The sequence below is a fragment of the Hippoglossus stenolepis genome, chromosome 9 (genome assembly GCF_022539355.2).
Source record: "Hippoglossus stenolepis isolate QCI-W04-F060 chromosome 9, HSTE1.2, whole genome shotgun sequence".
Taxonomy (NCBI): Eukaryota; Metazoa; Chordata; class Actinopteri; order Pleuronectiformes; family Pleuronectidae; genus Hippoglossus; species Hippoglossus stenolepis.
Genome location: NC_061491.1, coordinates 17,937,274 through 17,958,978, shown reverse-complemented (window position 1 = coordinate 17,958,978; position 21,705 = coordinate 17,937,274). Strand labels below are relative to the sequence as shown.

Here is a 21,705-nt window from a genome sequence, read left to right as displayed (position 1 = left end):
CATAGTTCGGAAAAATAAATGATTCACTTACTCATTTTATGGGACATTTGTTGATTAAGTGTTTTCCCCCCAGATTTTTCATTTTAAAGTCTCTTAATCAAATAGACTTAATTATCATTGATAAGATAAGTTTATATTTATGATTTATTTCTAATTTATACAGTGCCTTTCGTGCAAAGGTGCAAAGCAAAGTGTTTAACAATACAGTTCAAATTTCACAATAAAATAAAAAATATGAAATAAGATGGATTAAGAAAATGCTAAGATAAACGATTGGTGTTAAGATGCCTTGTAAAAGTGTTAATATATGAATTATGTGTTATCACATGGGTGGAAGAAAACATGACGTTGTATTCATCTGATTTAAGTCAACTTGTGCATTTTACATGTGACTTTATGTAAATATCTGTGGGGGGCTACCTATAGGATTGGGAAAAGTAGAAATCATCAAATCTATTTATATTTATTTTGTATTATTTATTTTATACTACGGTGATCAACCATGTTATTAATACACACAAACTGTTGTGGTTTAAAAATAAGATATTTTTTTATTTTAATCAGATTATTGGTTTACAGCACAATAATGATTAAATGTAATTTAGCTGCAGTGTAACGATCTGATCTGAATTTGTCATCGAACCAAACACAGCGCGGCCCCTTTAACCGTAGCTGACGTGCGTCCTACGTCATCACGCACATCAATAAAAACAACCCGCGGCCATGAGGAGTCATATGATTCTCAAGGTAGGAGACGAGTTTAGTTTGATTAAACCTGAATTAAATGAGCTGTTCTTCCGCCAGTCAGTGAATACAACAGATATAATGTCTGTGATCGTCTCATGAGTAATAACATGTAGTCAGTGGCGTCTATTCTACACCTGCTCAGGGTTTTCCTATGAACGACCCAATGCATTTCCTCAGTTCTTCTTCCTTAGTATCTGCAGCAGTAGCGGTGGAATGAATGTATGTATTCTGCGAGCGGACGCTTCCAGGATATTTTCCTTTCCAAGTTTAAGCTTCCGGTTGTGGACGTATTGCACCGTTATGTTAGGATAACGGTGCAGGTGTAAGTGTTCATGAGGCAAATACCAAAATACCACTGGGTTGAAATCCAAGTAAAAGTCCCAAAGCACAAAACAATACTATCAATATGTATTATCAAAAGTTCTCATGCAGATAATTCAACATTTCATATTATTTATTGTTTTAACTTATTTTTTGTATTATTGTTTAATGTTTCACTTGGTAAAGGTGGAGCTCGTTTAAATTTTAGGCTGCTTTATATAGGATCCTTGGGTAGCTTGTGAACTTTTACTGTAGAATTTGATCTGAATTTCAACCAAACACAACAGTGAAATCCTACTTTTATATGAATGCATGTGTATAGATAATACAATGATGTAATATGTGACATAATTCTCACTTGGGTCCATTTTCTTCAGTGACTTCTTTTGCTTTTAATCTTTTTTTAAAAGATGTATATTATATACATTTTTTTTACAATGTGGTAACATCACATGAGCACTGTTATTATTTCTGCATATACAGTATCTCTGTGATTCTGATGTTTCGATGTTGACATGTATAAGATTTGTTGATCATTCAGGCAAGTTTATGCCCAAAATTATTAAGGTATTTTTCTTTTTTCTTTATCCAGTTCAGGACAGAAGATCCACAGACAGGATGATCTACATCATAATGGGAGTCTCAGGCTGTGGAAAGTATGAATACATATGTTGATACATGAGGAGAAAGAAACGTAGAAGCTCTGGAGAAAGTAAATTGGATATTACTTAACTTTCTGTGACACAGGTGGTTATGAACTATTAATGTCACTTAACGTAACTGAACACACTTTCACAGTATCTGTTACAAGGTCACTTACATAGGGATGTAACTCAATGCCAAAAATACTAAAGTAGGGCTGCAACTAACTTAGTTTCATTATCTAAATTTCTTTTTCAATATATAAGTTATTTATTTAGTCAATAAAATGTCAGAAACATCATCATTTCCTCCTTAAATCGCTTGTTTTGTTTAATCAAACAACCAAAACCCAAGTATTTTCAAATTAATATCACATGAGAAATAAAAGAAGAAAATCACCACAAGTAAGAAGGTGAAACCATGTGTATTGTTAATGATGACTTACCAAATTAATTGAGTTGTAAAATGGTTGTATGTCTGCAACATTTCAGCTCTGGCTTAAAGCAGTAACGATGTCAGTTTTTGGTATTTATTCCCTTGGTGTATCATGCCTGTAAAATAACAAGCAGTATTTCTATTTGTCCATCCATATGTGTGTAATGATTTTGTTTTTGAAGCAGAACTTCATGAAACTTGCGTTTATCCTGGAGTGAAGTGGTGCCTTTTGATAATTCTTCTTGAAATTTAAATGGATTCTGTATTTCCATGGCAACAAGTTTGACTTGTCCAATTGGAGAAAAGACTGTACTCAAAACTTTTCACCAATAAGCAACAGAAAGACTCGCACACAGCGTTCTGTTTACAGGGAATATGGATATGAGGGGATTAACTTGTTATCTCTGGCACCGAATTACAGGATTACTCAACACTCTACACCTGCTCACTAAATAAATAAATGCTAAATAAACACCATATACTGGAGTGACCATAAGATCCTGTTGGAAGCTCTCAGGCTGTAGAGTAAGAAGATTATTTGCTTTAAACACGTCTTGTATCACTGAGGGAAATAGTGCTACCTTAGATAACTGTGACAGCCCTAATCTGATGATGATCAGTGGGTGCACAGGTTCAATTATTCCACTCTATCACTTATGTCTTGTTCTTTTCTTACGCAGAAGCAGCTTTGGGGCTCACCTTTCAGAAAAGGTAACTCTATACACACTCATACTCATACTCCTCCATTCACGCTCGTGCACACACATGACTTGATACTCCTCTGTGTGTGTTTCCTTCCATCAGCTGGGCTGGACACTGCATGAAGGGGATGATTTCCACCCACAGGAGAACGTTGAGAAGATGGCTCAGGGGGAGCCGCTCACAGACGAGGTCAGTAAAGGTGCGTGTGTGTGTGTGTGTCAGGAGTGCTGTGCTGCTCGTCTTCTGTCATGAGTTAATTATTCTGTCAAACCTGCAGAAAACTCAACAAGTAACTGGAGCAACAGATAAGCTCTTTTCAAACACGCACTGATGTCACAACAGAAGCGAAATTGAAAAACAAAGAATATTTAATATCTCAGGATCAAAAAGAGTCGCCATGCGTGTAGAAGACACAGTTGAAGCTGTTAAATTGGACAAGATACAAGAGCGTTTTGTCGGTAAGGGACGACATCATTGTCGATGTGCTGTAAACAAAAAAACAGTGATCTCCACAACGGAATTTATACGTCATGTCCTGCCTCCTGCATGGCTCCACCCAGGCGCCAACCCCTCGTCTGAATGTCCCAGAGATTTTCCTGTCATTGTGAACTCGTCTGACTTGAAGAATCTCCTGCTGCGTTCTTCATATGTGAAAGGCAATAATGTCCAGGCCCAATTTTCAGGACATTTTACAGAGCTCATGTCTGAAAACGTCTTTAATGGACACAGCCACGAGGGAAACACCGAATATCAGAGCTGACGATTCAAAATTGTATTCTTCACTTATTTTCATTTGTTTGATTATTTGTTTAATATTCATTCTTCCTCTGTCAACGCTGACTCTCACTATCAGCACACAGCTGCCCACACAACCAATGAAAACCTCCCACTCAGAAACCTGCTCCGATCAGCTGGGAGTAACCCCGGGACCCGCTCTGTCTGACGCTCTGGCGTATTCAAAGAAAACTTCAGCAGCTGAAGCAGAGAGGTAGAGTCAGGATCACTGTCAGCCTGTGTCTTTCATGCCAGGATCAGAGTTGGCAGGTTGATGCTGGCGTAAGTGAGCAGGACATGAGTTTGCTCAGATGTCAGGATGTAAGAGACCGTGATTCCTCTCATTCCACTTCAGCTCTTCCTGTTAAAGGCTGTGGGAAATTAATGGAGTCCAGCTCTGTTGTAACCGGATTAGGACTAATTCCGCTTCTGATAGCAGCGTAATCACAGATGTCTTTGTGCTGCAGACTGCTCGATCTCAGTTTGATTCCCTGATTAGCACTTTGAAAGTCTCTCTGATTTGAGTCCATTCAACAGGAAATATTGGAAACTAATAATAATAATAAAATAATCCAACCCACTAAGACCACGTCTTTCGGACTGCTCACTGCTACTATGCTTGTAGTTATTTTTTTGCATATTATAATGACTCAGAGGTGCAACACCTCCTTATAGATTTTGAGAACACAGGACATGAGAAGAGAGAGAGAGATGAGGAATGACGTGCAACTTTGATTCTCATACCGGAGATGGTGGAATACGCAGTTGGCACTTTAACCTCCTAGGGACACCTCTTTCAAAAATGTTGAGAATGGTTTTGACATCTGATGGTTAAAAAGCTCGTACTGGTTGCTTCCTGAACCTCCCACAATACAAGAGTGGTTAGATATAATAAATGTTTCCTTGGACAACGATAAATCTAACAAGAAAAAGAAACATCTATTAAAAAGTACACTATTCCAATGTGCTGTTTAATGCAACTCACTCCTGTCTAATATCTGAATATCTATAATATTTATGCTACAATCTTGTTGAACGCTGTTTACAATATTAATAAATCCATTCATGTTGTCTCTTCAGGACAGATTTCCTTGGCTCCTGCGACTACATGAAGTGATTCAAACGTAAGAATATGTGTTTATACATCCACTCACAGTATTTGCTGCATATTTTTAAAAAAAACGTTCACACACACACCCTCAGATAGAAAACAGCAGATACTTTTTCCTATCAGGAATGTAGTAGAGGATGAGTTCAGAGAGAGGGAGCTGAGGAGCGAGGTGAGGATACGCAGGCGTGAAATTGTTGGAGAAGATCAAAAATATCAAAGATGGTTTAGAAAATTGAGATGAAAACCAGAGAGCGAGGGGAGGAAATTTGGGCGAGTAAAGACAGATTAAGTGAGTGAGAGTGTGGAGAAGAGGTGACGGAGGAGTGGAAAGTGTGCCATCGCTTTCTTAAAAACGATGCGGCGACATCAAAGACCTGCTTTTCCGTCACTCTTCTACTCAGTCACACATATTCTCCTCTTTTCTTGTGTCCCTCGTTTTCTTCCCACCTCCTTGAGCTGTTTGTGACCATAGTTCACGTTACGTCTAGTTTCCCCAGTGCTGTTTTTAACATTCTCCTTCTAATCCTTTTAGTTCAGTGTTCATACGTGTGTATGTGTGTTTTCACTGCAGAGAAAGATGCTCAGGCTCCGATGCTTTAGTGACGTGCTCCGCCCTGAAGCGTCTCTACAGGCAGATCCTGCTGCACGGCTCCAGAGCCCTCGACCAAGACATCCTGCCTCCCGTCGCTCCTGATGTCTTTTTCCTCTTCCTACATGGGGACTACGGTCTCATTCACCAGAGGATGGTGGCCCGCAGGGGACATTACATGAAAGCCGACCTGCTGCGCTCCCAGTTTGATGCTTTAGAGCCTCCGCTGGATGAAGAGAATGTGTTGTCTCTGGACATCAGCAGGAGCGTTACTGATCTAGGCGCGGAGGTCGAGCAGCACATTATCGGCCTCAAGTCGTCACCAGTGGTGCTGTAATCAACACAGACAGACAGAGAGGCCGTCATCATCAATCATCAATCATCATCATCATCGTCATCGTCATCAGGTGTTCTGTTGGTCGGTCAGTTCGTCTGCCACTTTGGTCCAGACTGAAACATTTGATCCGCTATTGGATGGAATTCCATGAAATTCTATACAAACATTCATGGTGCCAACAGGATGAAGCGTATTGACAATGGTAATTCTCAGATGTTTCCTCTAGTGTTCCTCTTCCTCTCAACAGTTTTTCTCAACAGTTTTTATATCATTTTATAGTCTGTCAAAGCAACTTTCATCCTCTGACATCAAATGCCAACCAATCTAACAGTACAATCTTCAGGCAGAATAGAACAGGGTGGAATGATTAAAGGGGGTTAGATTGAACAGCTTCCTGCTAGACATCACTGTGAGGCCGGTTTGACTCTTCTCACAACATCATGTAGTTTCCATATGTACGGTCACATCAGGTCAGAGCTTATTGATCCCCGTTTTAAAAAGTGACCATTAGCACAATGTCCTCTCTCTCTCTCTCACACACACACACACACACACACACGTCCCTCCACTCAGCACTGCAGAGCTGTTTTTGTTGGTGTGACTCATCTTCAAACCTCAACTCGAATATTTTAGGAGCTTCTAATCCAGAAAACCCCCCTTGGCTACTCTCGTATCTCACACATCCAGACGAACCGCCGCACATACACACACTGCAACACACACACACACCACTGGAGATTAAAACCCCCTCAACAGACGCACACAGGTTGTCAAGTGGATCACACACACACATATCTGATGTTGTAGTATGCGTCTTGTGTGTCAGTTACTCCACAAGGTCTCCGAGAGCGAGGACACAAAGGCAGGAATCGAATAAACCGAGAGCAGTCCTCACACTACCACACACATCTTATTATAATTATTATATTGTCACCAGTGAATATGACTTAATACTTGTGTTGTTAGTTTTAATGAATTAACCACATCACAGTTATGTAAAGTAAATTGTAGTAATTATAAACTGCACCCTTTACACAGCCATAGATGAGATTTGTTTCAGATTAAAACTATTATGTTTTGTAGCTTCATAATTCCAACCATATAAATCAAAACTACTATTACTGAAGTCCAGTGCCCCCTGGTGCTTCAAGTAATAAAGTTCAAGCTTCAATAGAAAATCATGGTCAAATACATATTTAAAGTGTCTGATTTGAGGGGTTTTCATTGAAGGGCATATAATAATTTATAATATACTAGTCATAATTTATCAGTGTTTTATAAATGACTTTATTTTTATCAATCAAGATGGCAGACGTGTTGGTTTTCGACTCCATTGTCTTTAGCGAGACTGTCGGGTGATGCTGTTGATCTTTACACCAACTCTGGATACAACATTATGTTTTTAAGTGAGGATTTCTTCCTTTTCTCTGTTTTATATGAATAGAAGTGGATCATCAGCTGGCTGTTAGATTAACAGTCGAGTTATAGCCACATGGGGAGCTGTGATAGACATTTTATAGACTCATGTTTGTTTTTTTACAGATTAATAAACAATATAAAATCATAAAAAACTGTACTGCACTGCAAACTGCATATTTGCATGGTGAGAAAAAATTATTGTGTTGACAGATTCAAAAAGAGAAGTTAAAAAAGACAACAAAGTAACAAAGTTCAACACTTTTTACTGATTGTCTATCAGATCCACAGATGGGGGGGGGGTATGCTGCTCAGTTTAATAAATGAAAAAGAACCCAAAATAAACTCAGTCCATATGACACACTGAACGTGAATTTCAGCTCAGTTTAGGAAAAGAACATTTTAACCCCAGACATTGACACTGGTCACTGTCTAGAAAGATGTTAGGCAAAGAGGGTTTTTAAGAAATGACTCACCTAAGCAAAGGAAATAATTTTTCATTTTTCTCATATCCATTTTTCTTGCCTTGTTTTCTCCAGAGAGTGTTGAGAGGATAAGTTGAGCAAATCTGAGTTTCTGTGTCTGTGCCGCCTCAAGATAAACATTGACATTCGAGCACAGAGTCAAGCTTTTCCATTTTGAACACATCTTTCAAGCTTTTGCCTTTGGAGACAAACTTGATGAATCGTCTGCTGCATGTGGCCACTGCACAGCCTGTAGTGAACAAGATAGAAGAGAAGAAAAGCAGCAACAACAGACGATGCTCCTGGTTCAGTCTGTTGACTGAGACTGAGAGTGAATCCTCCATCAGCGTTCCAGGACATCGGACTTCCTCTGGGTGTTCAAAGATTTCATTAGACTCTGTCCAGGTGGCAAGATGAAAAGAGGCTTGAGCGTCATAGTGTGTCTGCACAGAGATTAATATTACATGAACTACCTCTGAATATTTATGCAACTGCTACAAGACTTAAGTGTGTGATGATTTAAGTAGCTGTACTGATCTGCACCAGTGCATGTCACTGACAGGGTTAAAGTGATTGTATCCTTGTTTTCACTCTATATAAACCTACAGTGTTGAGTCTGGAAGGACACAAATTGTAAGTCTTATCATAACAACTCAATAAAGTCTGTTGTTATTTGTATTATGTAATTTATATTCATGTATATAGCCCAAAATCACAAACTTGTCTCATGGGGCTTTTCAATCTGGTCAGTAAGCTGCACCCCCCCATCCTAGACTGTTAATAGTAGAGCAGTGTGACTTTTATACCAGGACTGACTATACAGCAGTTTACTACTGCAGACAGGTTAGTATGGGAAGTTAAGGAATGAATAAAACTATGGCTAAGAATTACAGGAATATAAATATGGCTTGAATGTTACATTTTTGCAAAGCAGTTTTTTAAATGTTGTTACCTGTAGGTTTATCATTATGTTTGAGTGACGGTGCTTATGTGAAGATGTCAGAACATGTGTATACCCTGAATCCACAGTGGGGTCCACACAGATCAATGTGCGTGCATGTGTGTGTTTGAGTGCGTGTCAGAGCCCGATCAGATGTTGTATGGCCGTGCTGAGGTCTCCTCCTGTGCTGATGAGGGCCTGAAGGTTCGCCTGTCTGTCTTTGAAGCCCATCGAGCTCAGGTGCTCCAGCTCCTCTTGGAGCTCAGCCTCCTCACGATGGCCCTGACAGGATGAGACAGGAGAGTTGTTACAATTGTGATCATTACAGTAACATGATCGCAGAGAAAAAATAGCAAAGAGATGTTGTGCCTCTGGGAGTGAGAACATACTTTCAAATTTGAACACTTCACCTGTGTCTCTTCTTATCTGCTTTTCTGAAGATGATGCAGTCTATTTAGTTGATCTGAATCTTCATAAGAAATGGGTCTTTAGTATATTTAGTGGATTTTATTTGACCACTATCAACAAATGCTTGTAGAAACCATAGATAACTATACTAACTTCTGTTCTGGTTATCTAACCCACAGATGGAAGGAGGAAAATGTAGCTTCGCTGAACTCTATGGGTGGAAATGTGTGAATCTCATGAACACCTGAACATAGCAAACATCACAGCTGGATGTGGCCAGATGTGGTAAAAGCATGTTGTCACCACTAGCTGTGGGTACAAGGGGGACTAATAAACTGGATGCAGTTAAATCTATAAGTGCGGTACTCTTTTTGTAGATGCATGTTCAAATTTGTACTTCACTAAACCACCGTAAGCTCAATATGACGGAAATGTTGTATCATAAACAGCACTTCCCTATTGTGATAATAATAATAAGAAAGCCCTGTGTAGTAAAGAGGAGTTTCCAGTGGGCTTTTGGCATCAAAATGCAATTTACTGGTGATCAGTTCAAATCAATTACAGAAGCAGACAACAAGGTTATAAAGAAATGAGGTACCCCATTATCAGCCAGTGCCTGCAGCATCTGTTGCACAAACGTCTGCTGCTGCTCTGTCACCGTGGCAACCGGAGGACAATTTCCTGAGTGGCTGTTCAGGAAAGAGTTGGATTCGAGCTCAGGGGCAACATCAACCCTGGCTCCAGTGTTTCCGAGTCCAGCCCTGCAGGAAGATATGCAGCGTCACCCAAGTTTTATTTCAAAAAAATAAATAAAAACGTTTTATAAAATACAAATGTTTACCCAGAAAATAAACCACCAGAAAAAAAGATCTCTTTAGTTTGAGGTGAACCGTCTGTTATGTACATACTGTTCTGTTCTGTGTATAAAGACAGACGATACATCTCCGTCCTGCCACTATCCGGAAATGAAGCTAAAATATCCTGGGTATGAACGCTGCGATATTGAAGTCCAGATGACACATGTTCTCGACCAATCTGAAGTTAGTCTCAGCTGTCAATCATGATGTTTCACCCTGTTTTTATAGTGTCAAACAACTAATTAAAACCAAAATGACTTGGAAAAATAAATAAAGTGTGATAAGAACGACCTAAAATGACAGAAACAATTTTTGACAAAACTTTTTACTTGGCCCATGTCTCATCTTTTAACATGGAGGAGGCAGAGTTTATGAACTACACTGCTGATCAAGACGCTTTGGCATGTCATCCATCTTTATATACAGTCTATGGTTTTAACTCACGCAGGTATGAGGGCGGGAGCCTCTGCAGCCAGAGTTTGTAGTCCCTGCTGGATCTGTAGCAGAGCCTCCATGGCTCTGGGGTTCAACATGGCCGACAGCAGCTCCGGACTCTGCATCTGCACATAACGGACAACTGTGAGCAATGGAGACTGTGCAGGGATTTCTCTACAGCAGATTACAACTCTGACAACTGTTTCTGAACAAGTGATTATTCAGTTTTTACAAGGGCATTTAAAACAGATGTGTTGTTAGTCAACGGTCAAAGCCTCAAATACGCCGTATTCATATCATCATATGCGTCCGAGATGGCAGAGGAGTAGAGAGAATAAACAAACCTGTTGCAGGAAGAGAGGGAGCTGCTGTCTCATCTGCTGCTGCAGCTCAGGATTCCCAGAGAACAAAGGGTGGCTCAGCAGCATCTGAAAGAGAAATTATCAGGATATGTTAACAAGAAGTGAAGGTGGCGGGATTGCAGCCCAGTTTCAAATCTCTGCATAGCGCCCTAAGGGATTGTTCAGCAAGTCAGATGCTGATAAATAGCAAAACCTAAAAAAACTTGCATGGCACTTAACATAAATTAAGTTCACTAGATCTGGATTTTTGATTGGACCTGCACCAAATTACGCAGATTCATTCACATTCACAACATTTTTTTGTCAAGATCCATGAATTATTCCCTGAGAATTCAACAAAAATGTGGGAAAACACCCTAAAGAAAATCCACTGATCCACACCCCAATTTAATGCTTCCTTCCACCAATTTTGGCAGCAATCCATCCAGTAGTTTCTGGAGACAGAGGTAAAAACCTAACCTCAATTGGCGGAGGTAATACGTTACATATTAATTATATTGAAATATACATTTATAATATATTAATACGTAATGCCCGCTCTATAATAAACTGTGTTACATGTCAGACTCACCTGTGCAGCCAGATCCGGGTTTTGGCCGAGGCAGTTCAGAAGACTGCTGACGTACGGCCCAGAGAGAAGGCTCTCCATCAGACCAGGACTGGCCGTGATCTCCTCCAGCAGGGACTGCATGCCTGAGGCCGTGGATTAAAAAATAAATGAATAAAAGCAGAAAGAAATGTATATAAGTGATTATAGTTTAGCTGACTGAAAACGATGATCTGTGTACAACACCTTTATACAGGTATGTTGTTATTGTAGATTTGCTGGATTGGTTTTGTAAAAAGATACAGACATGAATACAGGAAGGAACTACTGATTCTATAGCTGAAGCATGTGGCTGTGTATTTTCCTGCCTGCAGTGACAGTGCTCTGAGGGTTTGGGTCAGCTGTGGGTGTGGCAGTCAGGTCTCTGAGAGGATCTGTGGACTGACTGGAGAACAACGGTCTCTGGTTTCTTTCTCCTTTGGGGGCCTGTTGTTTCCCAGATGAGATAGTCTCCACTTGGGGTCCTCCTGTCTGGAAAAGAGAGAGAGAGAACATGTACAGAAAACTCAACAGCAGGTTAAATACATGAAAAAAAGATAATTCAAGAAAAGCATTATTTTAAGAGTTCTACCTGTGATAGATTGAGATCATGTTCCTGTATTTCTGCTTCAGTCTTCAGGAGGCCATCAGAGTCCCCATTGATGGGTTCAGGGTTGTCTCGCTCTGATTTCAACTCGTCCATTGCGCGGTCTTCATTACACATCACTTCCTCTATCATGTCAGGGTTTCTGACCAGCTCCAGCACCTGGAAATGGAAGGAGGAGCAAGAAGATATTGGACTCATGGATCTGAGAAATCGTTTCAGAAGGAATAATTACAGTATGGTCAAGTATCAGTGAAATTAAAATGGCCTTTTTCCTTTTTAACCAGAAGGCAATTTGTAAATGGTCAAAAATAACTCTCCAATGTATGTACGGCTTTTCACGAAACACCTTTTGCAAATCCTGAACCATACGTCGATTTTTATGTTTTTTAGTAAAAATTCAAATTACTTAATGGAAACGTGCAATTGTGTAGTGATTTCTCTCCATCCTGCACCATTTTATTGTAGAAAATCTTCGGCTATCAAAGTGATAGAAGTAGTAGAAGTAGTAGCTTGGCAAAGGGATGCATTCTTTCATGCACACTGTATAAAACCAACCCTGACACTCAACAAATTAGTACTTAATACCCACCTCTGTGATGATGTCTGTGTTGTTGAGCATGTCTCCCACCTCTGGATTTGTCTCTAGGAGATTCTGGATTTGAGGATTGGACAGAATGAGCTGTCTGGTTATCTGGGGGCTGGAAGTAGAGAGTATGCTCTGCACCAAAGGGCTGCCCAGGACACGACGCATCATCTCTGGGTTATCCAACAGCTGCTTCTCCATCTGGTGCTGGAGTGCAGGGAAGAAGCCAGACTCGCCTGTTGCCAGGCCAAGACTGTCCACTGTGGGACCAAGATCAAATCAAAAGAGCAGGAGTATGTAAATACCATAATACACTGGAGTATGATCTTAGTACCTCACAGCAGCAGTGTGAGCCCAGATAGAGAGGAGCGATGAAGACTGAGAGTTGAGGGGAGTTCGTGTGGTCTGCGGTTCTTACCCAGGCAGAGGGGAGAGATGGGAGATGGTGTCAGGTTGTCATGATCAGGGTCGAGAACGTCTGTGAGCTCTTGGTTGATCGTCTCCAAGGACAGATCAGCGGCAGCAGAGGAACACTGAGGCCTGACAAGAAATAACTGAGCCTGATTAGCACGTGTTAATCTTATGTCTGGCTTATGAAATTTGCATAGATCATTTAGATTTTTGATACTGATAGTATAGTATCAGATTAATTTAGTTTCAGATAATGTAATGATACTAAAACAGTGGCAAAAATAAAAGTATATTTTACTCCAGAAAATGTGTCTGATGCCACTTAACAGAAATGTTTTTTAAAAAATACTTTGATGCAGGTCTGTATGTAACAGAAGCAGTGACAGATTGGATTTGGCAGTGATATTACGGAAACAAAACAATGTCCCTCTGATTAATAGTTTTGATCAAAAGTAATAAGCATTGACCAAAATGGGGGACATTGGGGGACATTTTCTGTATTTTAAAAATGCAGATGACCTTTTAAACTCACCGTCCTCACTGTTTTCAGGACACAGCCTTCAAGTTTTGTAGAGTTTACACTTTACTGAAGAGAAAATGCATTTGTGTGTATGATGAAGTTAAGCGGGTCATCCACGTCTCAGAAGGTCGGTGGTTTGGTTCAATCCCAGTCTCCCAGTGAATGACAAAACTGTACAAAGCATTTACTCATGTTGTTGGGACCTAAATCCTGTCACAGTATGAGGACAAGTCTCCATAATGTTAATCATTACATTTTAAGGTGAAGACATGTTTTAAGGTTATTAGGTTGGGTTTAGGTGACAGTTAGGGTCAGGAGAGTAGTGGTAGGAAATCAATGTAAGTCAATGTCCTCTGAAGTGATGGAGGCACAACTCTCTCTCTCTCTCTGTGTGTGTGTGTTTGTGCTCTTGTACAGCTATCTTTGTAAGGACCGGTTTGAGTCTACAACCTACGGAGTGAGGACATTTTGGGAAAGTGAGGACATTTTGGCCGTTCCTCACTTTGTGACCCCCCCCTTCAATGGACTCTTTGGGGGTTAAGACTTGGTTTAAGGGTTAGGGTTAGAATTAGGCTGTGTGTGTGTGTGTGTGTGTGTGTGTGTGTGTACCTTCGGATCATGCAGAGGCTGACAGCATCACTCTTCCCTTTAAGGTGACTCAGGATCTGAGACTCTGTGAGGACTCGGCCGGAGTGGATCAGCAGGAGCTGCTCTGCTGAGGCCCCCGCCTTATCCGAGAGATCATGCTTCAGCTGTACACACACAAAACACAACAATAAGATAGCATTGGTAGCCGACTGAGAGCGTTTAAATCAGAGTGCAATCTATTGAACATTTTAGAAGAGAGGAGAGTGGCTATACCTCCACCAAGGCCCAAAAGTCCCCTTAAACCACATTCACTAGAGCCTGATTTTTATTTGGATATGCACCAAATTTTATACAAATATGAGTCCCCTAAACATGAGATTTTTTTCCATCAAGATCCCTCAATTATCCTCAAAGAAAATATAAAAAGCCGGACAATGTTTAAGAGGTAAGTCATTCTTTGATCTGCCCCCATAGGTTCAGATCCAGTCCAATATTGAATATCATAAAAAAAATAGCTGCGTAATCCTGACAAACACACAAACACACGCCGGTGATGTAAGCAACCATCTTTACGCACAAGTGTTTACGCAGCGCTGGTTCTGTGACCCACCTGTCTGACGGTGCAGTCGCATGGGACCGTGAAGTCTCTGCTCTCACTGACACTTTTAACGGCAACGTGGATCATGTCGGTGCTGCTCTGACATCCACCCGATGCTCCCAGCTCATCCCTCACAGACATCTCTCAGTCCGGGCTGACGATGGAGATGAACGGACCTGCAGCGCACAGTCCCGGGGCCGTGGAGGAGGAGGAGGAAGAAGAGGAGGAGCGCGTCTGCCCCGTGACTCTGCAGAAAGTTGTGGGGAGGTTTGCCAGCTACTGTGCAGGGAGGTGTTTATAAACCTAAATATTATGGTGACGTGCTACTTATAATTTACAGATCTTTACACTTAGATGTAGTTATCTCACTATGTATCCTAATCATATTTAAATAAATAGTAGCCCACAAATTAATCGGCAATTCTTAAGACAATGTATTTAACCTAAAAACAACTCCCTACAAATGAGTTCATATTTTAAACTTGAAAAATAAGTCAATATTCTGTTTATTTTACTTTACGATAATTAGGTATTTATCAGTTTGATCATAAATTCTAGCGTTTGTTGTTTATTTTAGTTCCAGTGTAAGCTATTTGTGAATTCACTTTTTTTTTTTTAAGAAATACAATTTGGTTTAGCACTGTTGCATTTTGGGCACACTTTTCTAAAATCTTGACATTGAAAACAAAATATGAATAAAAAAAAAAACAGGAATTTTTTTCACTGAAAAAGTATTTTATTTACTTAACAGTGAGAAAAAAACACAAATAAAAACATAAACTTACCATCTGTCATGTTGGCATTGAAACCCAAACAAAGGTCAGGCACACAGCTTTCAACAACACTCGATATGTAATGGCAGTCTCACACCTGCAGAGGGAAGCACTGTAGGTGCAAAGCCACCATTTCAGCACAACCTTTAAAAACTTAAGTCACTTTTAAAAGATTCTTTAATTCTTGTTCAGCTGTGTAATACATCCTGGAGTGTGTTTGTAAATAAGGGGGCATGCATTATATGCTGACACAGAGTTCAAGCTAAAAAAAAAAAAACAACCAAAATTATTACAGAACTCTTATTATGATCAGCAATGTTTTTCTTCATTTGTTCATCTGTTTGATTTTATTATTCAGGTCTTTTCTTTTGGAGCCTTCATAGATCCATTTCGGCTCCTTTTCTCCCCTTTTTGTTTCCCTGCCAACCACAGAGGAAGAGAAAGAATAGCATTACTTAAAAGTATGAGAAAGTATTTTACACAAGTGTGTGCTTTTACTATTGAGCACCCACGTTGTTTAAAATGTAAAGGCACTGCAACCACCTGAGCGCCCACGGGTGAGTTGGTCTTTAAATCAGGTGTCGTCAAATACACTGTTGTTATCTCGAGTCAACAGAAAGCAACTGTGCAACTGACAAACAAAAACCTGGTCTGAAATGGCACTGAATTTAAACTGGGATTTTAAGGCCAACTTATAAAGATGGTAACATGCACTCAGATAGGCAGGTGCACAGTGTGTATACTCTGCTTATCACACACACAGATCTGAACAGGAAATGGTTCTGTGATTTACACACTTATAAATAACCCTTTTGAATTGTGCACCTGGTGCAGCAACATTTGATTCCACCATTTCGATAGCAAAAGTGAATATGGACACATCCTAAATGCTCCTGAATCTGTGTGCTTAGATTATTAAAATAAAGCCTTGATTCTCCCTGGTTTTGGTTACATTTAATTTCCACACACGACTGAAGAAACCATTAAATTAGACAGTGAGTGATTTTCTGTGCTCTCACCTGATGTTTCGGTTGTTCTGACTGCAGACCTTTGATTTTAGATCTTTCTTGCTCGAGGGCGCCGTGCAGTAATGATACCTAAAAATAACAATTATTAATATTCACATAAATGTGCAAATATCTGACTGGGACATATTCCTCTCTTCATTTTATCTCATGATAACACACCTGTGATGACAGTTCTTCTTTTATGTGTAGTAGCTCCTCTACCTGTAGAAGGATTTCTGCTTTATCTTTCACTGAGGGAGAGATATTAGAAAGATCATTAAAAGAAGTTTAAGTCAGTCAGACCACATTGATTATTCATTGAGAAAGAACAGAAGTGGAAAGACAGAGAAGGAAGGAGGAAGGAGGAAGGGAGGAAGGAAGGAAGGAAGGAAGGAAGGAAGGAAATCTAGTGACATTCAACTCACTCTCTCCCTGCTGGAGCATTTTAAGCAGCTGGGAATTTCTTGCCTTCACTTCTTTGTATTTCACCTGCAGAGTTGAGAAGGAGAAAATACACATTTTTGTTGCCTTTAAAGAGTTTTTTGCCACAACAGAAAAGCAGGTTTATAATACAGATGTGCTTTAAGAAGTAAGTTTGAACTTGTTGATGCATTTTTATCACTACTGGTCTCTGGCCGTGTGGGAGCGTCCCACAGGGTTGTGCTTGGGTGTGGGCTTTTCTTGCTGCTTTAGAACAGAAAAGTAACCAAAAAGAGACTTTGCTTGCCAACACTCCTCCCTTTCTTATTTACTTTCTACCACGCTCAGCCACCGATGTTATCTGTCTCCAGGTATTTTTACCCTATCTTTGTTCAAGCGCGTGGTGTTTCAGTTCCAGAGCAGGACTTATTGATTTCTCAGTCAGATTTTGTTATGCTCTCACTCAAAGGTTGCGCTTGCACTGGAATATACCCTGCTTGTGCTTAGATTTCCTGCACTCCATCTTTAACTCTACTCCTCATGGGCACGCTGCTTCTGTTCGCGTGAAACAACTGAGCTTGGAATTTCTTCTTCTGCTCTCAGATCTTTTCTTCTGCCCCTCCATTTTGATCAGAACCCAACTTTGAATCATGACAAATCCTGCATAATGCACCTTCGAAACACATACTGTATGTACTGCGATGTAACTTTCTATTGAAATTAGCTGGTCTGTATTTATATTTCCATATTTATAACACCATGGGTACAGTTCTAATTTGCCAAAGAAATTACAGAATGAGTAACTGCTCATGACTGCTGACCTCCCACTGTGAGATTGTCTTTTTTAGCTTATCGATTTCCTGGTCTTTCTTCTCCAGGTCGTACTTCAGCTGCTCTGCCCGGGGGTCCTGACAGGAATGACGGGGAGAAAAAGAACAAATCGAGACAATTTTATAAAAATTTTAATTTTCCACAAACAGCCGAGTAAGGAAAACCCAACGATACTTGAATGATGTTGCATTTACTCAAACACTGCAAAATGTGCACACATATCTTTTAGTCAGCTGTGTGGACGTCAAAAACAAATAAACACAGGAGTATTTGTTGTCTGTCCACTCACCGGTTCGTGTTCTGTGGATGTGTTGACTTCTTGTCCCTGATTGCTAGTGTATTGCTCGCGTCTTTTTTCCTGTTGGATAATCCGACTGACGTCATCTTCCAGTTTATTAAAAAATCTCTCATCCTGCCCGTTTCCTAGAGCCAGGTTAGCTGCTTTGGCGTCCTGGATGGGAATATAGTCAGTGTTTCAAGTTGATTGCCACATCACATACAGTATTCAACCCGGAATAAAACCGTGTAAATATTCTTTATAGGTAGTTGCTGTATAGTTATACTTTGCATATTTTTGCTCACCTCTTTCTTACTTGGATGTTCTGCAAAGAGACAAAATACAATGATATTACTATTATCTAACACACGTAATACAGTTTCTTCAGTCCTACAGAGAAAACAGTCATTGATTGTAGCTCAACAGGCCCCAGGAACACAATCTGCAGCACACAAGCTCCTAGTTTCACAGCTTTTGAGAGTGGAGAATAGGTTTCTCTCACCTGCAGTGCCTTCAGCCTGGAAGTCCTGCAGAGAAACTGTCTTTTTCTCTTTTGCCTGCTGATTTTTCTTTTTGTCCTTCTTCCCTCCGCTCTCTTTTCCTCCCCGTGACTTTGGCGAGGACGTGTTTGTGTTGTCCTGCAGAATGAAAGCACATCAATGGACTTAAGCTAAGTACAGGTTTTTAGATTATAATTACTTTTGTAAATGCTGCTGTAAATGACTTTTGGTCTTGCACCTTCGGATATTTTGCCTTGATGTGCACACATTTAGTTTCTCTCGTATAGAAAGATAGTTCCCTGACTGTTTCTTGAATAGCTATGACCTTACTGATAAGGTAGATGGTTCATCGTCTGTCTCATGGATAGCTTTGACCTTACTGATAAAGTGGACAGCCATAACAAACAGACAGCCTCTCTGTGTCTCTCTCATTGGGACAGAGGTCATTGGGATCTACAGAGTAAGTCTGTGCCATGTGAGGACATTTTGGGTTTAAATACACCCTGCAGAGGACAGCCTCCAGTTCAAGGAGGCATTACACAGTGTGAACTTGTATTGCTCAACTCTTCTCTCCTCAATGCTTCGAGCATCAATAAAGTGCTTCTGCTTTAAACTTGCGAGTTTCCCGATCATTCTTCCAGCAGCTTACTAGATTTTTTTCCATTATGATTGGCCCTCAGAAACAGGATCTCCACAAAGCAGGACTTAGTAAGTGGATATTTAAAGTTTCTCTTTGCTTTTATATACTAGTGTGTGTATGCAACCAAGGTACCTGTTTGTGTTGTTCGTATTCCAGTTTACTGAGAATCAAAGCCTTTTCCAAGTCTGCCTCATAAAGTTCAGTGGTTATCTGGGAGAGTGAAGGAAAACACTCGAATAAGAACACACGATTGAGGAAGATCTGCCTGCAATGCAGTTATATCCAGGAAAGATAAAATACAAGTTTTCAGTAAAGAACAGGAGAAGGGCTTAGAGTTTAGTAAATGGATCTAAAATCAATAAATTGGTTTGAAGAATATCCTGCTCCTGGCTCATACTGCTGCACACACTCCTCTACTGCTGACGTCCAAAAATAATGTTGCCTCTCAGTGGTTCTTTGGTTATCCTGACTGACTAACACATTTATTATGGGAGTAGTAGTTCTGTCTTACCTGCTCATCCCTCTGCTTCCACTGCTGCCATCCACCTGAGGGTATAGTGTGGTCGCCGGATTCAGTGCTGAGGAGCTCGCTGGCGATTCCTGACAGTGTCATACATGGAGGCGGGCCAGAGGACTTCTGAGGAATCTTCTTGAACGCCAGATTACGTAACTGAAAGATAGAAGGATAAGACTTAATTCAAACACTGACCTAATATGACATTATTGCTCTGTTATGAACTACGACTCTGTTCAGTTGATGGCTTTTGAAGCCGTCTGCATGTGTGTGTATAAACAGCAGCAGAGTTAGACCCTTCACCGGGTGTTGTAATATGAACGTCAGCATCTAGACCGCCAAAATAAAATAGATGAAGAAATTAGTGGTGACACAGGTATCATGTTTTCGTCAATGCTGATCGGAGCCAGAGCCAATAAAACCCCATGTCTACTGCAGAGTAATTTGACCCAAGAGTGAATTACGATTTTATCCATTCTCATCTGTATTTTCAGTTTGGCAGCAACTTACACAAAATGTCAGTGCTTGTTATTCAATATCTTGTTGTATCAATTCATCAGTGGGTGTTTGGTCAATAAAATGTGAAACATACTGAAATGAGTGACGTGGTTTTCAGACCAACAGTCTGAAACTCTTATTTCAATCACAATGTAAACATTAAGATAAGCAAATCCTCACGTGCTGAAACTGGTTAATATTTGGTCCCATTCAATTATCTGACTGATGCAAATGCAAACAGTCGCTTCAGTTAAAAAAGAGTATTATGGGTGTTTTTGCTAACTGAAGGCTTTTGTAAGAGAACATTTCATGTCTTATCGAGGAGTAATAAACCTGAATAAAAATGCTGCTTGTGTTCATGTTATGAAATAATGCCAGCACCTGTACTAAACAGCTGAGGGGAAAACACAAATGCTGACATCTCCCTCTGCGGTTTCATTTCAAGTGAAGTGAAACAACAGGAACAGAATCATGTCTGTCACACGCTGACGTCATGTGTGATGCCGTGACACAGCACAGACACACTAATGGAGCTGAGGTTCATCAGATGCTTTTGTCACTCACCTCGTTCGCTTCACTCTGCTGCTGCTCCTTCCTCTTCTTCTTCTTGTCTTTCTTCTTGTCGTTGGCCTGAGCCGCTTTCCCCCCGGATGCTCCTGCCTTCCCTTGCCGGGGCTTCCCGGAGGAGTCCCGTCCGCCTTTGGTGCCAGTCTTCCCCGGCTCGGATGTGTCGGAGTCCGAATCCGAGTCAATCTGGAGCAGGGCGAAACGGGAGGCCGTGGTGGGGACGGTGATCATGGCAGACGATGTCATAGCTGAAGTGGAAACTGGTGATAGAAGATAAGAAATCAGTGAAGACGAGTTGTAAAACATCAAGTTAGCTCCCCGGTGCCGTCTCTTAACAATGTGTCGTCAGCAGCTTCAGTTAGAGCAGCAGATCGTGTGGGAAACAAAAGAGGCGTGATGTGGATACGCGAATCAAGAGTTGTGAAGTGGACTGATGCTAACAGTGTAGTGTCAGGCGCAGCTAGCATCGTGAGTTAACCTAGCTAACTATCAAAGGGGCTTAGCCGGTTGTGTTAGCTTCTGAACAAGTACAAAAGTAGACCTGGCTGCCGGTCAAAAACACGAACGTGGGTTCCCGTTCACATTCGGTATCTGTCACACGCGCTGGGTTGTTTTTAAAATGCGGGTACTCACATTAAAGTTGCTGAAGAGTACTTTCACCTGTTCGTGACGGAACTGGCTTTAAACCGATGCTTTGCTTTCAGCGACGGTCTGACTACAGGAGCCCGGAGGAGCCAAAAAGGATTAAAAAAAAAAAAGGGGCTGGGATTCTGATTGGTGGGACCAGATTTGACTGACAGAAGGTCGCCCAATCAGAGTGTGTGTAGAATCTGCCGTTTAACAGACATTTATTCAGTCAGTTAAACCTGTTATACTGTAGAAAAACGTTGAAACCCACTTTTAGCGTGTGTTTGTTCGCTTTTTTTGAAAAATAAAGCACGCCGAATTATTTGTCGGTGTTTTATGTTTGCTTTGAACTATAACATGTAACTAAAATGTATGCGTAAAATACACTTACATTGAAGAAAACTTAAAAATAGGATCATTCTCAGGCAAGATCCGCAATGTATTATGTATTATTTCTAAATATTATATATGCATATTAATTGGCATCTGAGCTCAAGATGTCCCTGGAAAGAATAGCTCATGATGAATCTAAAAATACCTGTAAAAATGTTGATAATAAATAACTTCATGTTGTTTGTTAGGGCATTTCCCTGCACCGGCCCTTTCTCTCCATTTGAA

The 21,705-nt window shown here is 40.5% G+C and overlaps 3 protein-coding genes across 11 annotated transcripts; 1 reads left to right on the top strand and 2 right to left on the bottom strand.

The window, feature by feature from the left end:
• The first annotated feature begins 701 nt into the window (after nucleotides 1-701).
• Nucleotides 702-8,216, top strand: LOC118115513 (probable gluconokinase). Of its 7 annotated transcripts, none has more exons than XM_035166709.2 (6): nucleotides 702-747; nucleotides 1,661-1,724; nucleotides 2,826-2,856; nucleotides 2,950-3,036; nucleotides 4,702-4,745; nucleotides 5,304-8,216. In XM_035166709.2, the coding sequence occupies exons 2-6, from the start codon at nucleotides 1,687-1,689 to the stop codon at nucleotides 5,656-5,658; spliced, it is 555 nt and encodes a 184-aa protein (XP_035022600.1). In that variant the 5' UTR covers nucleotides 702-747; nucleotides 1,661-1,686; the 3' UTR covers nucleotides 5,659-8,216. The 7 variants fall into 7 exon arrangements, with proteins under 7 accessions (XP_035022600.1, XP_035022603.1, XP_035022602.1 ...); XM_035166712.2 differs by having other exon boundaries at nucleotides 705-747; nucleotides 2,950-3,046; XM_035166711.2 differs by having other exon boundaries at nucleotides 709-747; nucleotides 1,661-1,734.
• Nucleotides 3,198-14,688, bottom strand: LOC118115512 (ubiquilin-1). Of its 2 annotated transcripts, XR_004697572.2 has the most exons (12): nucleotides 14,446-14,688; nucleotides 13,857-13,999; nucleotides 12,735-12,856; nucleotides 12,323-12,576; nucleotides 11,719-11,892; nucleotides 11,456-11,618; nucleotides 11,112-11,233; nucleotides 10,523-10,606; nucleotides 10,188-10,303; nucleotides 9,485-9,647; nucleotides 7,551-8,760; nucleotides 3,198-5,652 (listed from the first exon to the last, which is right to left on the bottom strand). XR_004697572.2 is itself a non-coding variant. In XM_035166707.2 (11 exons), exons 1-11 carry the CDS (start codon nucleotides 14,572-14,574, stop codon nucleotides 8,617-8,619), a joined length of 1,614 nt encoding a protein of 537 aa, XP_035022598.2. In that variant the 5' UTR covers nucleotides 14,575-14,688; the 3' UTR covers nucleotides 7,321-8,616. The 2 variants fall into 2 exon arrangements, 1 of the variants encoding a protein (XP_035022598.2); XM_035166707.2 differs by lacking the exon at nucleotides 3,198-5,652 and having other exon boundaries at nucleotides 7,321-8,760.
• Nucleotides 14,689-15,147: 459 nt separating this feature from the next.
• gkap1 (G kinase anchoring protein 1) lies at nucleotides 15,148-21,247 on the bottom strand. 2 transcript variants are annotated; one of them, XM_035166786.2, is made up of 12 exons: nucleotides 21,094-21,247; nucleotides 20,458-20,720; nucleotides 19,393-19,551; nucleotides 19,014-19,091; nucleotides 18,244-18,379; nucleotides 18,047-18,066; nucleotides 17,754-17,915; nucleotides 17,455-17,541; nucleotides 16,639-16,702; nucleotides 16,394-16,464; nucleotides 16,226-16,303; nucleotides 15,148-15,625 (listed from the first exon to the last, which is right to left on the bottom strand). In XM_035166786.2, the coding sequence occupies exons 2-12, from the start codon at nucleotides 20,704-20,706 to the stop codon at nucleotides 15,584-15,586; spliced, it is 1,146 nt and encodes a 381-aa protein (XP_035022677.1). In that variant the 5' UTR covers nucleotides 20,707-20,720; nucleotides 21,094-21,247; the 3' UTR covers nucleotides 15,148-15,583. The 2 variants fall into 2 exon arrangements, with proteins under 2 accessions (XP_035022677.1, XP_035022678.1); XM_035166787.2 differs by lacking the exon at nucleotides 19,014-19,091.
• Between the last annotated feature and the right edge of the window lie 458 nt (nucleotides 21,248-21,705).